The sequence below is a fragment of the Osmerus mordax genome, chromosome 18 (assembly GCF_038355195.1).
Source record: "Osmerus mordax isolate fOsmMor3 chromosome 18, fOsmMor3.pri, whole genome shotgun sequence".
Lineage (NCBI taxonomy): Eukaryota > Metazoa > Chordata > Actinopteri > Osmeriformes > Osmeridae > Osmerus > Osmerus mordax.
Window position 1 is genome coordinate 4867062 of NC_090067.1, and position 17074 is coordinate 4884135.

Here is a 17074-nt window from a genome sequence, read left to right on the forward strand (position 1 = left end):
TGTGTTTTATGTTATAACATTTATATTATAGAAAGATGTACCAGTCTCAATGTTACAAATTAACTCATTGGGATGCCTCTGCAACTTCTGGACGCTTCAGTGAAGTTCAGTTCAAAAGGCCGTTGCCAAGTTCAACTTCTCACATGACATGTTATACTGTAGTTGAGGTCATTTGTCTTCCCTTATCTCTATTCAGACCTAAACATCTAGCTTACTGTAGCTCAAGACTCAGTATTAGAAACTCAAACAGATACACGTCTGCAAGGACAAACTCCCTTCCTGCTTCCTGTCGCCTATATTCATCTATTGGTCGACTGGTGAGATCCCCACTTGTGTCTTTGATCCAAAATAAAACCGATCCGGATGGAGTGTTGTCTAAAATGGGCATGGAATCTACGGGACTCAACATTCCAGTGTGTTGTGTCTCCCAGAATGCAATGGCAAAATGGCCTTGGTGTCCTGGTGAGTTTAGCCTGGAATGGAATGGAATAGATCAGATGGCAGCTGATTGGACACACAATGTGCTGCCGCTGATAAGAGGTCTACTCACTGGATGCGCCGAAAGTGAATCTGTGCACATCGCCTCTGAGAATGAATTTGGTTGAATACGACCTGATCCTGTTAGCTGTTCCTGTGTCCATGCAGTACATACAGACCTCCCCCGATTAGCCTTACTTCTTGTACAGTGCGCACACCTTCGCAGATTTGAGTCCTCAGACACACACATACCCACACACACACAAACACGTTCCTGGATTTTGCGTGCGCCGTCGAATCTGTGCGGCGTGCTGGGATCTCTGAGCGCCATCCATCATGTGCTAAACACACAGTAGGCAGCAGCGTGGCGCCCTCGACCGCTCCTCATTCAGAACTCATTACCCATCAATCACCTGGGCCGGCGGGAGAACCGATTGGCCCGAGAAACTCCCGGTTTCCGCTCCTCGCAAGGCGTTCGCGTCTGCACTTTTCACAAAGCCTATCGGCCCACAAAGTCAGTGTCCAAAATATTAATAATAATCATAAGACTTTATTTATATAGCACATTTCATACGAGAATTGCAGCTCAAGGTGCTTTACATAAAATCAATAAAAACAATAATAAAAGTAATAAAATATTTGATGCTTGTCATTTATAAACTCTTGGTTTCTGATTACAAATCAGAATCAGAATGGGATTTATTCGCCATGAAAGTTTGCACAGACAAGGAATTTGCTTTGGCAGGAAGGTGCATACAATAAACATATACCTACAATTTAAATATGTGGACTAACTATACTAAGGGTACATAAACTAGCAGTACTAAGTGGGATTAGAATAGAATTAAATATACAATAAAATAAAATATAAGTTGCCGTAAATTACAATACAAAAATACAAATATTACAAAAAATACAAATGTACAAGATACCATTATTGTAATGCAGTGCAAAAAGCAGTGTGTTTTAAGCAAGAAGTCATTAGAGTCAGTGTGGTCCCTTGGCCTTGTTGAAGAGGCCAAGGGAAATGAGGCCTAGGTATAGCTGTGTCAGGTTTTTCACTGTGCAAAAACCAACAGTACAGTCAAAAGAGATCACTGCCTCTACGACAGTATAATAAACCATAACTAGAGAGGGTACAATTTCTGGGGAAATTGTAGGGTGTGCTTGCTTGCGTCGGTTGCACAGGGGTCCGTTTTTTAATGACATTTTTACAACTGATATTCTGTATATTTTATATAAAAATGCATAGGGACTACTTATTATTTATAAAGATTACATAGATTTAAAAGCATCTTTTTTTTGCTGCTCATTTACAACTCAAAATACGTGTAGAATGAAATATGATGTCTTCTCATTTCCCCTGCAAGAGGCAGCCACATAGCTGAATCAAAACGAACACATTTGGCAGACCGGTGTAAAAATTGACCTAATCTCTATGATTTAAACGTCCTTTTAAGTTTTCCCTTCTCTTGATATTTACAGGCATTTATCCCACCGCATTCATTCATTAATAAAGAACCCCCTTTGAAGATTATTCTACGACGTTACCGGCAGTAGCCTACCATCTGCTAACTGAAAATATGCCCCCAAAAACGGCAGTGCGCTGACCTGATGGAGGAGTCATCAGAGAGCTCCCGGAGGTGGCGCGTTCTAGAGTTGAAGCTGAAGTCAGAGGTGTGGATGGTGAAAAGAAGAGGCGCCGGTGTTGCACCTCAGCACATCTAATAGGCTGCCCTGCCGGTGAGGTAGTCCGCAATTAAAACGTACGACAAGCCCGCACACACAAATACACTGTTCCGTAGGATCTTCTTCTACATATCGATGCGCGGCTTAGATTTACATATATATGTGTGTGTGTGTGTTAAACAGCAGGTTGTGCTTTGGGTGGATTACATGTTTTCCCATATGAGCCCAGGGGAGAAAAGAGAGGACTACTGGAGGTTTTTCCATCCTCAGTAAGTTTCGATGATCGCCTCCAAGGAAAAGCCTCAATCTTTACTTCTCCTCTCTCTCTCTCTCTCTCTCTCTCTCTCTCTCTCTCTCTCTCTCTCTCTCTCTCTCTCTCTCTCTCTCTCTCTCTCTCTCTCTCTCTCTCTCTCTCTCTCTCTCCCCTTCCTGAGCTCACCTGCTGGTAGGATAGAGTGTGAGGACACAATGTCTACTTTGTCCTTGGCCTGCAGGTGCCTTAGTCCTTACCTCATTCGATCCTCTACCACAGAGCTCTCTATTTTCTCTCTCTTTTTTCCTATTTCCTCTCCCTCTTCTCTCACTTCTACGTTTTAATCTCTCAGTATTCCCTCCGTCTATCCCTCTCCCGTTATCTCTCCTCCCTGCTCTAAAACATAGCCCGCTCTCCTCTCTTTCCCGGTCTTATCCACCTTGAGCTTCCTTGGTCCAAACTGATAGAGTCTCTGTCGGCCGCGTGCATCGCTCAGCCAACCCCGTGAAGAGACGTTCACCCTAAGCCTCGTAATAATGTCATTCACTCTGAAGGCTATTAGCAGATTACCCTGGCCTGGGGCAGCCAAGCATGTGTGGAGAGGAGATAACCTTGTGTTCAGTCATTTAATATCAACACTTGCACTCGTTCTTACCACGTTAACGGAACACAAATGCAGCGCCGTCCCCTCGCAGACAAGCCCACTATACCTTGGTTGCGGGGAGAAAGAGAGCAAAAATAAAAAGGGATTACAAGATAGGGAGTTCCTGAACATTTGCCGGAGAAGTGTTGCAAATCATCCCGAGGATTGGAAAGTGATTAAAATAAACAGGCTTCTGGGAGATTTAGTATGGCTACAATTTATAACTAAATTTTCCTCAAGGGCTATGGTTACTTTTGCCACCTTACAGATCAAATACAAATAATGCGGAAAAACTCTGTAACACACGGTTTGATTTATAGCGAGAGAGGGAGGGCAGAAAAATAATTGTAAACCGTTTAGAAGCAGTCTTTACGGAATTCAATACCACGCTCTATCCCGGGGAGTTGAATTTGTATCCGGCGTTAGCTATCATAGCGTCTAGAGTATTGCTCTTCTCCCACCGCAAGCATAGCGGGGGCCATACGGGTTTGGCCCTATCACTCACCACCACTCGCGCTCACCGGCATTACAGTCGCTTTATCTCATCGTGCGCAGCCCGTGCCGGCGCCCAACAGTCGGCCCTCTAGGCTACTTTACTAATAACCTATTTCTTATCAGGCTCTCTGCACCTCTGCTTGTGATCAAAGACCCAATTAATAGAGCGGGGAAAGGTGAAGCATTCAAATAATGGAGACAGCTGTTTTTCTCTGTTTGAGAAAATCCATTTGTATTGTTATCGGCCAAGAGCAGCTTCCCAGACTGACGCTTAATTCAAGCCCTGTCTGCTGTGGAACGCCATACGATAAAGAGAGAGACAGAGAGGGAGAGAAAGAGAGGGCGAGAAAGAAGGAGAGAGTGAGAGAGAGGAACTTAACAATGAACTTTTCTGGGAGAATGGCAGCAGAAATATCGCCACATTGCAGCTCATCCCCCAGCTTTATCTAGTCTAAGTGGTAATATGGAGAGATAAAGAGAAAGAAAGCGGTTCGAAAAAAGGCAACCTCCTCTGGAGTCTGCGACGGCATGGTCCCTAGCTTCTTTATTGTTAACTTTGAAGGAAGAAAGGGCAAGGTATGGGGGTGGGGGTAGGTCAGACTCCCGCTATATCTGTGGGTTGATTGTGACTTTGATGGGGCAGTGGCTAAATGTGTTTAAATGATTCCTGCCAACGGCCCTTATCTAATTGGTTGACAGCGTGTCACCTCTTTCAATGTCAACTGTGTCTGCCTAGCCTTTTACTACAGCTGGCCCAAACACTTCAGCAATGAGTCATGACCAGCAGCAATCAGCTTGAACAACTTAGAAGGACAAGGAAGAATTTGTCAGTTAAACCAATACATTATTTAGTTGAAATATGAATTAGGTGGAAGACAAGAAAAGGGAAAAGCCACTTGTGTCAGGCCGAAAACTTCTCAAGGGATAACTTGAAACATTTTAGCATTATGACAACATATTAAGCAATTTCTGTGTAGGGGAATACAAATGGCTGACCACTACAGCCACTTGGAACTCTGTCGCCCCAACTGCTTTAAACGTGTGTGAAACAAATACATTCAAATTATGTTATACATCAAGATGCTATTTTAATCCACTCTATAATCATCTTTGGATCCTTTTTAGCTAGCCTGAAATCAATGTCTATGATGTTTACTTATGTCATTATGTGTGCATCCAATAGATTTGTTACTGAGAGAAATCCATACATTTATGTGTTTTTATAACCACTTTTACCAGCTAAAACCCCATGGTTGGTTGTGTCTTAATCATTTTGACACCTCAAGAGTTGGTGTTCATCACAGCATGGGGAGGAATGCACTGCCACAACACTCAATGCCTTGAAACATCAAATCCCTCTCATGCACTGTCATATCGGAGTGTGTGTGTGGATAATCTTCAATCCCTTCTTTTCAATGTGTCTTGCTAACTCCACAACTGACTGAGCCACTTTTAGCAGCTACCTGTGAGCCTGATCAAAGTCCCCAAAAAGCAACACTGGGACCCAGGACTTCAAAGACATTGTGGACCAATACCTAATGGGTGAGGGACTCTTTAGAGAGAACACGCCACCGATGGGTGCAGAAAAACAGAGTCATCATTCATTCATCATGATCAGACAAGACCACAAAAAAACACCAGAAGACTGCATCCCCTGGTAAAATATTGGATGAGGCCACTTTGACAACATTTCAAGAGGGTAGAAATCTTGGCAATTTTGAAGATGCTCAGTTAAAGGGACACCCGGGGAGAGAGTGTGCTTTGGGAATAATGCCTTTGAGAGCACCAACTGAGTGGCTTTCAAAGGGAACATTTTCTATAATCAGAAACCAGTGCATTTGCAGAGCACAGGGTAGGCCTGCAGTAATATTTGCAAAAAACATTCACACTTAAAGTAACACGTCAGGGGGCAACTCACGCTTTCATGTTTTAACACGTGGAGTTGGTTATTCCTCCGTGAACACAGTCAAGGAACAAAGTTGGGTACACAGACAACGTAACGACTCATTTTCTCTTTCTGTCTACAAATAGAACACAACTCAAGTCTCCAAGGCAGGTATTAACATATTTATTACACTGTAAAGAGAACAACAATACCAGAATTATACTGCAAAGATTCACAGACTGACAGACCATATATTACAGCCCAAAAAAAGTTAAAAGAAAATTAAAAAACAAAGAAAATAAAACGAAGAATTGAAACAAGAAACCACAAGTATGACATAGTAGACTCAAAGTTCTAGAGTGTACTAAACCCATGTGATGTTAAGACCACTGGGGTCGGTCAATTCGGTGGTTCCTGTTTGAATTAAGTATTGCACAACAAGTTCAAATCATTTCAGTTTTTTCACAATAAATTTCCCAACCACCCCGTTCCCGGCCCAGAGTTACCCCAAATCATAGTTATTTGCTTTAAAACTGTACCCCGAGGCAATTTTCCAATGTTTTCTTTCGAAATAAGAAAATGAAATAAAATTGTCCCCTCAAACTGATTCTGAAAAACTGGCATGCTTAAATTCACAAGCCTTCATCCATCTTTTCAACAAGCTTCATATTTTGAGAATTGTTCCTCTTTGAAACAAATCTAGTGGACAAGCCATTAAGCGTGTCCTACAACAGAGACAAAGAGAAAAGAGAAGAGGGAGAAGGAGACAACACCATTTCTTATCTGTGACCAATGCTTTTATCTTCAAAACTGATTCACCACTTTCCTCAAAAGTAGCACAGTTTATTTGATCTGTAGATTTACAAATCAAAGCTTCAACGTATTCTAGAAACGTGACAAGCATAAAGGAACGTAACAAAAGTTCTTTATTCTTTTTTTTTCTCATTTTATTCTATTCGTTAAGTTTTTTTTCTTTTCTTCATGAGGTCTGCATTGTTACCAAGTAGTGATATGGTTTTGCAGCTGTATGAGCTTAAACTTTGGGTTTCATTTCCTGTTCTCTTGTGCCCATTTGGTTCGACTAGACCAGTGTCTGCTCATTGACTGGTGCTCTTATCGTGCTGTAAGAGGTAGAGTGAGACTTTTTGCCACAGAGGAATTTGTAGCAAAACAGACATAGAGAAGAGAAGAGAGAGGAGGGATATAAGTAGAGCTTCTCAAGGACTCGGTAAGCAATTTCTTCATGTTTTTACCCAGGTTTGCCCTGATAACAATGAACACACACATCTTGTTTTTTTTATACTTTTGAATACAACACACTTGTGTTAAACAGCTTTGCTGCTTTCTTCACAGCTTCTGAGGAGTCATGAGTTGGTGTCAGACACCTTTTTGGATTATTTAACCCTTTACAGTCAAGAATGCAGGTTTTGTACGAGAGAGAGCTGAGGAAGGAGAGAGAAAAAAGACTCCAAATGATCTGAAACCTATGTGGAACCTACGCACCAGGAGGTCAAAGGTGAAATACGTTTGTACGCAGCACCATGGTATTTAGGGGGAAAGAGTATTGTGTACGTTGGGATAAGTGCTCTCTTTCTGCCAATCATTGAGGTTTGTTAGCCTTGTGTTGAAGACATCAAGTTCAGATATGATGACATTGTTATCTGTATGGAATCTAACTGCCGACGTGCACTGAGAATAGAAAACCAGGAGTTTAAATTACTTTTGAAAAGTCCGGCAACTCTCTTGCCTTTTGAGGGTTCATGACTCCCCAACTGCTTAAAGCTGATGTGAGGCAAAGTCTGATATTTGTGTAATGAGGGAAAAAGCACACTAACATAAGAGGTGGGAGGAGACCTCACAAATACAACAAGTGATCCGTTGTCGTGGATACAGCGGTTGTCATGTGACACCCTTGGTATTATTGCTCCTGTTCCACTATAAGACATGATCTCTAATGCTGTAAAACATAATTCTTAGTTTGCCCACACAAGCTGAGCAAGGGCTGGTCATGCTTCTGAACAGGAAAGGGTTAAAGTTTGAAACTGAAACCGCCATCCACTACTCCAACTCATGAAAGCTTGGAAAAATACAGCAAAAAAATAAACAACCATACAGTTAGGTGAAGAAACCTATTTTTGTTATATCTTGAGTCAGGGTTTGGTCCTTGTTGTCAGTCTTTGGCTGTCGTCCACATTTTTTAACTCGTGTTAATACTGTGTGTTACCTGGTGCTCTGCATTGTTAAAGCTGTCAATCTGAATCTACACCTTTGCATTTGGATAGTTAGTTTTGTAGAGATTTTTTTAAAGAGTTTTTTCTTAATTTTTTTGTGAAAAATAACAACAAATACTTGAACAAATGTTCAGTCATGTGCATGCACTGCCTGTAACTATTTAAAGTAAAAGTTATGACATCTTGGTCAGGAAAAAACCAACAAAAACGAATTATTAACAATAAGTGGGTTGTGTTTACACGTTTCCAGCTTTACAAAATAATAATAAATGCACGGAACGGGTACGCTAGCATTACATACAAAAATTGGTGAAGCATGGCACTATACCTGAAAAACAAGTTTTGACAAAAGAAGCATGCTGAAATAACCTTTGTGACAGTGCAAATACATTTATGTACGTCCCTTGTACAAAAACATTAAAAGGTTAGCATTCCATGTAACATGCTAGTTCTCAGAAAAAAATCTGGTTCAGACTGTGGTAGCAGCTCTGAGATATAGCGTGTCTTTTCTTGAGGACAAAAAAATTACAACCAATAAAAAATGAAAAATCAAACAGATAAAAAATAAAATGCATCTTTCCTTCTCAAAGAACTACTAGGGAACTACCATTTACACACATAAATAGAAAAGCAGCTCAGAAAAGTTACGTTTCATTTTTTTTTTCTCTTTTTGTACTGGCTAGAAGAGGGATATGAGGACCAAAAAGTTGTGACTGTTTAAAGTACTATGTATTTCCACAAGCGTCCAACACATATACAATAAATAACCATCGGTGACGCCACAGGACAGAAATGTTAAACACTGGGAGATCTACAAGGAGGAAAACATAATAGTATAGAGCAATATTGGCGGGCTTAGAGTTGGGTACGAAGGTCTAGACTGTCCAGAGTCTTGGGAGAAAGACACTGTGACATGTCATGGTGTTGTGGTGTGTCAGCCCTTGGTTGCCAGTGGCTGTCATCGTGAGGTTCTGACAGTTTTGCACACGGGTAGGCTGATGACTTCCTTTCTTGAAAGCTGTTCCTTTATTCGATGACATCGCCCAAAGATTCTCTAGACTACAGTACCCCCTCCACATGTAAGGTAAATATTTATGTCACATCCGAGATTGCTATTCCCTTTGCCTTTGCCATCCTTCAGTGCGACAGCTTTGTGTTTCCCAGCCCATTGACCTGGATATTATTAAGGAGGCTATCAGGGGGGGGGGGGGGGGCACAGGATGAACAGCTGGGGTTCTTCACAATCTGGTGCACATCTGCCCTGTTCTTGTAGATGTCTGAGAAGCCCAGTTTGCAACCCAGAGATTCAGCGTCCATCCTGCTGGCCAAAGTGTGTGTCTGCTCCTCTTCTGTCCAGTCGGCCCGTCTCTCCGCCCTCCAGGACACGTGGGTCTGCTGATTTCCTTTAGCAGAGGATTGGTGGTCTTTAGCTCTACACAGCTACAGCTAAGTCATGTAGTAATCCCTTGGTATGTTGTTTGGTAAAGTGTCTTTTGTGAGGTCAACTCGTTTCATATCCCAGGTAAAGGAAATAGAAGCAATTTGTTAGAAAAAGAAAAGCAAAGGGGAGGTCATATATACTTGTCTGGAGTTAACCACTGTTTCTGCTCAGTCTCTTTACGTTCATATTTACAGGAAACGGAAGATAAGCAACAATGACATCAACAACAACGACAACGTAGACAACAATAATAGCGATAGTAAAGGTTGAAGGACATCTAATAATTAAAAAACAAAGAATATCTTTGCGTTCTTGAAATCATGGCAAGTCAATATGACCCGATATGGAGCTCTTACTGTTTTGTGGTCACTACTCCGTCCAAGATAGATAGATCGTCGCCATCTCTCTTTGTTAGCACATTCGCTTTAGCATTAGCATCTTTGAGTAAGTGAGGCAAGTGAGACAGTCATGTTGGGGGTTAGGGCAGGTGGGAAGAGTTAGGGACAATGGAGTATAAGTGGGGGGGAGGGGTGCGGGGGTTGAGCGTCTGCCATCATTAGCGCGCCGCCGTTTCGAGGGTGGTGGAGGGGGTGCCTGGGGTAGCGGAGCGAGGGGTGGCGTTGGCAGGCGGGGTTGCGGCCGGGCTACCGGCCCCGCTGCTCGGGGTGGCAGAGGAGGAGCTGACCGGGGCGGGGGTCTCAGGCCCCGGGGCACCCCCTCCTCCTTGTTGCTGCTGCTGGGCCTGGAGGGTTTGGCCACACACGTGGTGGTGCTTTTCCCAGTCCTTGTGCTGGCAGAAGGAGCCGCAGTAGCGAGCTGTGTTGCAGCCGCTGCAAGTCTCGCTCGCCTTGCGCCCACAGTTCCAACAGCTCTAAATGGATGGATAGGAGAGGAAAGTGGGTTAGAACCACTTTCAAAATGCTAACAATAATACAAGTCATTTTAACACGTTCCCCACAGTATTTGATACTCATGTTCAAGGACAGGAAAAAAAACTAACATTGCTATCTCCTTTTCCCTTGCTGAATCTACTCAAATAAAAATGATTTACAAAGGTATTGTGGCAGCAGAAGCCACAGGAATGAGCTGCCAAGGCACATTAGTAACACGTTAGCTCCGCACAAACTAGAGAGGAGATCAAGCTCTGGTTCAGATTACACCTAAGGCCTTTCTGTATACCTCCTTCAAGTTAACGACGAGGACATTACGACAGCATGTTGGTGGTGCACCAGACACGGCAGACCTCAGTTATAAACAGCTACTGAACCTGATTTGGGGGAGGTTTGAAAAAAGGAGCACCCCCCCCCCCTTCACCCCCTTCTGTAAACATGACTCTCGCAATCAAAGTCAGGTGTGTGTCTGCGTCCGTATACCCCCCCCCCCCCCAACTGATTAACCACTGAGGTTGCCAACAGTAATTAGTAACCGAGCACTGCTTTCTCCGTTTCCCAATGTCAGATCTGTACGACATTTCCAAACACGGTAGCGAATGTGGGGGGGGAGCAAAGAGGAGTGTTGGTGGTGGGGGGTGGCACAGATAGACTTGACTGCGTTGGTCATCTAACTGGTTTGCTGTTTCTCTTAAGCTGCCGTTAAGATCTTCGTTTGCCTTCGGAGTGATCGTGGCGACAACTAATCGTCCTCCACCTTGTTGTTCCAACTCTTTACAAGCTAACGAGATCATCAGTCCAGAAATGAGCATTCGAATACTTGATACATAACTAATGACTCGTTAAAAGTATGTAGGCTGTGGGGATTGGGGGGGGGGGGGGGGGTTCTACCTCGCTGGAGTCCTCCTGCTGGTTGATGACCGTGAGCGCGTCTTCGGCCGCCTGTCTCTTGGCCTCGGCCACGGTGCGCTCCATCTTGGCGCGCTCGGTGCTGATCATGTCGTGGGCCTTGCGCTCGGCCTCCGCCACGGCCTTCTGGAGCTCCGACATGGCCTGCCTCTTCACCTCGTTCACAGCCTCTTCTGAAAGACAGGGCGGGAGAGGACCTCAAATACCAGCTGACAAACCACAGTGAAATACTTGGACCCTCTTGGCCAGCACGCTGCCCCTGACTAGGCTAGTGTGGTGTTGAAGGAGCCAATCACTTCACCAAGTCAGGTTAAGTCTGTTGTCGGGTTTGAAGGACCCAGGTTCGCTCACTGAACACCTGTAGATTAATGCATCTGTTGTCACTTTTCCTTTTCCAAATACGACTCAGCAGTCGAATTTGGAGTCTTTAAACCCTGAGATGTTGATAAAGTGAGACTGCTCCTTTTATCTACTGAACTTTCAACGAAAACAAAGGCTTGCGGATTTCACGTGTCTTACTTGATTTTAAACACTAATTCCCTTATTTCCTGTAGCTCAGGCATTTGTAAAGGAAAGACTGTGAACTGAGAGCTAAGTTGAAACAAATTATTGTCTTTGCATATCAAAGACCAATTAGCACACGCCTTTGAAAAAAAAGTGTAGTATGTTAATTGGTTTGATCCACTAGCAAGTGAATGCATGATGTTTAGAATTCACGTGTATGCCTAATTGCAAAATTAATTGGACTGATGATTCCTGTCTTTGATTACAATGGGTAAACATCATAGAAATAATTTTTTGCTGGTATTGTTTGGCTTTCGATTTATAGTGAAACTTCTGTGTGAAGGTGCAATGGCATTGATCTCAGGTAACCAAAAAAAAAGCAATGTAACAATTTTGGAGTAATTTTCTGCCTGCGTGCTCGCTAACCTAAAACCGTGGGTGTTAAACAGTGGAATTCCAGCTGAACGTCAAAGCCAGGCAGATCTCTTTTGTTTGCTGCCATCAAGGCAGTAACTGGACTAATTGTGTATGCAAATCAAGCAATTTATATGCATTTCCATTGTGATCCCAAAGGCCCATGCAGCGTGGAATGTGGGGGACCGGTAGGGCATCGTGCAAGGTGCTTGAATATTTATCACCAACTGTAAACATTTAGCCCACTGAAACAGATGTATTCACTGCAGTCTGCCGTTGTGTAAAGAATAAAATTTTGCAAACCTCTGTAGAACGTATTCAAAGCTGTCACTTTCACACCACAATAAATTCTTGAAAATAATACAGGGGACTAAAAAAAGATTGCGTCGCAAACATGGACGTAACTCTTTGATTTTCGAAACAAGGAACCCATACACCTCTTTCTATCCAATATATTTCCATCTTTCAATAGCCCAGTTGTCCTCCCCTCAATTGGAGAGACATGCTGCCTTTACATAACACCATATCAAAACATCTACATTCATCTGCACGTATACGCTATTTCATAAAGGTAGACATTTTCTCTATTGTGATTGAGCTCAATTGTTTTTTTTTCTCTCCACTGGAACTTAAATCTACTGTGAAGTCTGAGGTCATGGAAATTGTTCAGTGCTTCTTGATATATGCCTTGTGCAGGGAAGTGTGATTACACCAAACACCACAGATGGAAGATCAGTCTGAAGGGAGGAGAGCTGGTAGTCGAGTCACGGCTGTGCAACTCAATTCAATTTAAATGCATATTACTTGTTCCGAGTATCTTTCACACATCACGCTTGGTCAAGCAAGGGCGTCAATTTCATTCCCCTCTGGGGTTTCAAAGAAGTGCCATTGACTGGTAGATACACAGACGAGATTGCCTTTCACAGAACTCTTCCTGATATTCTAGAACATTCCCTCAGCAGTTTAGAACATTGTAGCCGCTGTCCTAGAACATCAATAACGACCATTCCAGGTCTGTCTATTTCAGCCTGGAACCAGGAAGTCTTTTTAACAATTCAGCTCACTTTATAAATATGATCTGGTCAATTTTTAACTGTATTGTAAAAATCTCTTATGGTATGACAAACCAGCCTCGGTTACAAAAAACAACAGCAGAATTCATGCTTCTGTACCTCTAATAGCTAAACCATTAGACTGCTGTAAAAACGAGGTTGGATTACTCAAGCTTTAAAAAAAAAGAAGAAAAAATACAGAACCGTTAAGACCATTTCATGATCTGACATCATATTTGGAGTGTGCAAACCTCATACAGAGAAACTCTATCTTCCAGGCTTACTATTGTAGAATTCACGTAGCATTCTTTTTCTAGTGCGTAGAACTCCATCCGAGGCTTCTGTGTCTGTAGCTTTAGAGTCTCTAGTTGAGGAAAGGCTGAGTGCTCTAGGCGTTAACATTCTAAAGGGAGGCTCTTAGTCAGAGAATAGCAGAGTGTTTCTGTTTGAATAGTACGTGTTTGAATGCCGCAGACAGATGAAAAGGACACCTGTTTTAGGTTTAGAAGCTTGCTTAATAACGACGCGGCCGCAAAACGCGAGGGAGAGCGTCATGTGGCAATCTTCGTCAAGGCAAACGTTTGGAATGTGTCGGGGGAGAATTCAGAGTGAACCCTAGTACCATGCTGGTGCGACAAACAATGTGTGTGCGTGTGTGACTTCATCGGGTGCGTGTTGCAGGACGCTTTCAGTGGGGCGTGAGGGCCACACTCACCGGCTTTCTTCCAGATCTCTTCCGGAACATAACCAGACACGGGCCTGTGCATGAGCTCCCTGTGAATCTCTGGAAGGCACACACACACACACACACGCAGGCAGTCATGTCACCTGTCAGGATCAAACACCAACAATGTTCGACTCTAACTATAAACAATCATACCACAAACTACTAATCCAAACACTAACCAGTTAACCTCTATGCTCTATCCTCTAACCTCTATGTTCCAGCAGATGCCGTTTGAAAGTCTACAGTGAGGACCGAGAAGAAAAAAAAACGTCGTTCAAGTCCTCCGTACCTGGCGTGGCGGTCTCCTGTCCCGCCGGGCTCTGCTGCCGCGATTGGCTGCTGCCGGTGCCCTTCTTCAGGTCCTCGGCGTCGCTGTAGCGCCTGATCCAATAGTTGAGCTCCTCGCGGTCGGCCTCCTGGCAGCGGCGCAGCACGGTGAGCGAGCGGCGAGTCTTCTCCACCATGTCCATGATGCAGTTGAGCAACTGTGGAGGGGCAAGGCGCTGAGTACACGCACACACAGACAAAGGGGCTTCACCAGGCTGAACTGCCACACAGACACACACCAATGACGACAAGGCGGCGTGGACGCGTCGGCCCCCGCTCTGAACCGAACTGCTCGTGGGCGCGAGGTACTCCGACGCGAACGCTCCCCCCCCCTCCCGAAATCGTTCAAACTGAGGGGCCGCACGCGATCGAAGTACTGTAAGTGCACACTCGCGTATAAGTAACGTTTGCTCCGTTTTTCCAAAATGCTTATCTCTCTTTAAGTCAACCTTGGCTACATCAGGACGCAGTCATTCTCAAACAAAAGTATGGATCCCCCCCCCCCACCCCCATTCTTTTCATCATCTTTTCAAGTGACACACCAACTCTGTAGCCACAGAAAGAGGCAGAGGTAGACTAGGCACAGTATAGTAATAAAAAAATGTTATTACTTTTCTTACATGGTCAAGGTGTTTCCATTCCTCCGCCCACTCCCTCTCTGTGAGTCTGTGGTCAATGACCTCTTCCTGTCGACTTCCCCCATGCATTCCTGTGAAGCGATAGAAGAGGAACGGAGGGATGAAAAGGGAAGAGAGATGGATGGAAGGCCAAGTGAGGGATGGATATAGAAGAGAGTAAGATAGAGGTATGACGGACAGAGGGAAAATAGAGTGATGGGGGGGGGAAGATAAATAGAGGGTTTGGAAAAAAGGGGGTGAGAGTGAGAGAGAGCTAGTCAGTTGCTGCCCGCTCACAGACAGACCCACATGGAATATTCCTTCTTCCTGTCTGTCCATCATTTATTAGCTCCCGGATGACACACTCCCTTCACCCCTCTCTCCTTCCCTCCACCCCCTCACCCCCACCCCATCTCTTCCATCACCAGAACTAGCCTGAGGGGATAACCACCTAGCCGGAGAGTGAGACCCACACTGATGAAGCTAACACACGTTCTCATAGACATCCATCACTGGGCCAGAAATGGTTAATGTCTTTGGTATTTTTAGACTGAACTAGTCACATGCACTGAGAGCAGAAGCTTAAGCCTCATGCACACCGCGATACACTCAAGACAGATTCTTCTCTATTTGTGCAGTGACCCCCCTCAACCATGCCCCCAGCCCCAACCCCTCCCCCCAGCCCCCTGCCTCCGTATACACCCCTCCCCCCCCCCCCCCCAGGCTCTGGCACTCCTTCACTTCACTTCCCCTCCCCACCTCTGTCTGCTTCCTGCTTCCTCAACTCCTTAATCACACTCCCCCCCCCCTCCCCTCCTTGCTTCCCTCCCTCGTCAGCAACTCGTCCCTCCCTCCCTCCCCCGGGGGTCTCGTACCCAGCGGCCGGGGCCTCTCCCTCAGCTCCCCGCCCCCGCCGCCGCCGCCTCCGCGGTGGTTGTGGTTGTGGTTGGGCGGGTGGCGGTAGGGCGAGTCGCGGTAGTGGTGGGCGATGGCCATGTCGTCCAGGCGGTAGTGCTGCGGCGGGTGGGGCGGCGGGTGCGGGGGCGGGGGCGTGGGGTGGGCCAGACCCCCGTTGGGCTGGTAGGAGGAGAGGCCGTTGGACGGGCTGAAGCGCTGGCCCGGGCTGATGGTGCAGGGCCTCTTGTTGGGGTGCTCCGCGTGGAGGGAGTCCCGCTCAGGCCCAAATCCGTTCTCTTTGGTTCTGAGGAAGGGGGGAGTGGGGGAGGTGGAGCGAGAGGGGGGGGGGGGGGGGGGCGGAGGAGGAAGGGGAGGAGGAGGGAAAAGAAAAGGAGATAGGTGGAGGATTTCAGGTGGGAGGAGGACGAGGCGGGGGGGGGGGGGGGAGAGGAAGGGAAGGAGGAGGTAAAAGGGGGAGGCGGGGTGAGAGGAGAAAGTGATTGGAAAAGACGATTGGAAAACGAGAGGGGGAGGAGGAGGGGAAAGAGGCGGAAGGAAGAGGCGGTGGGGAGAGAAAAGGAAAAGGGGGGAAAGTAGAAGAAGGAAGGAGGAAATAAGCAGAAAGGTCAGTTTTTTTGAAACCATGACATTAGAGACTAGTCGTGCTACAGCTCAACAGTCCTCCTAAGAATGCCCTTCATGGCATGATACACACACATACACTTTGCACCTGGGGAATCTGGTGGTAAATTGTTGAGGCTGTTTCAGGGAAAAGATACCCCTTTGGTGTGTGTAATACAGGTGTGTGTGTGTTCATGGGCACGTGTGTGCCTATTGACATTTCAGGGTTAAACCCCTCTAGCCCTTCCTCCCATCCCCTTATCTCTCTCACTCTCTATCTCTCACTCTCTATCTCACGCTTTCTCTCTCTCTCTCTCTCTCTCTCTCTCTCTCTCTCTCTCTCTCTCTCTCTCTCTCTCTCTCTCTCTCTCTCTCTCTCTCTCTCTCTCTCTCTCTCACTTCTCTTTTCCCTCCCGTTACCACAGAAACAGATTGAACTTCTTAATGAGCTGTTTTTTATGGTTTCCTAATGCTCAACCCTGGCAGTCCATATGTTCCATCCCTCCCTGCCCCCTTTCCTGCACCCTCTTCCTCTATTATCTCCCCCCCCCCCCCCCACACACACACTGTGCCAGTGGCTGTCCTGGGGGGTATTCCAGAAAGCAGGTTATGTGACATACCCGGGTAAGTTAACTCCCCAGCTGACACCCAGCGTTGTAGCAACATTGCCAGTAAGTTGCTGCAACATTGTGAATCAGCTGGTGGGTTAACTTGCCCGGTTATGTTGCATAACCTGCTTTCTGGAATACCCCCCTGGTCTGCAACAATGCTGATTTGTAAACACATACATAGGCACATACACACACACACAAGCAGAACCGCACACAAACTCAAGGGCAGTCACTCACACTCATGCTTAAACGTAGACATACACACACAATCTGTATGTATGCATAGGCACAATTGTCTATGGTGCAGCAGTTCTATGCATACTTTATTGGCTTATTCAAATAACTATGCAATATGGTATACATAACAAAATATGAGAATGAGTACATTGAC

The 17074-nt window shown here is 45.3% G+C and overlaps 2 protein-coding genes across 2 annotated transcripts in view; one reads left to right on the plus strand and one right to left on the minus strand.

Moving 5' to 3' along the window:
• The window catches only part of lrrc69 (leucine rich repeat containing 69), a 23308-nt gene extending 14236 nt beyond the window's left edge, over window positions 1-9072 (plus strand). The window contains exon 9 of the mRNA XM_067256256.1: window positions 8947-9072. Within this exon, the coding sequence (XP_067112357.1) occupies window positions 8947-9072 (126 nt within the window). The remainder of the gene's footprint in view (window positions 1-8946) is intronic.
• runx1t1 (RUNX1 partner transcriptional co-repressor 1) overlaps window positions 8867-17074 on the minus strand; it is a 12666-nt gene continuing 4458 nt past the window's right edge. The window contains exons 2-7 of the mRNA XM_067256258.1: window positions 15430-15755; window positions 14558-14646; window positions 13900-14095; window positions 13599-13667; window positions 10896-11086; window positions 8867-9985 (exon numbers count right to left, since the gene is read on the minus strand). Coding sequence (XP_067112359.1) covers window positions 9671-9985; window positions 10896-11086; window positions 13599-13667; window positions 13900-14095; window positions 14558-14646; window positions 15430-15755 — 1186 coding nt within the window. The 3' untranslated portion in view covers window positions 8867-9670. The remainder of the gene's footprint in view (window positions 9986-10895; window positions 11087-13598; window positions 13668-13899; window positions 14096-14557; window positions 14647-15429; window positions 15756-17074) is intronic.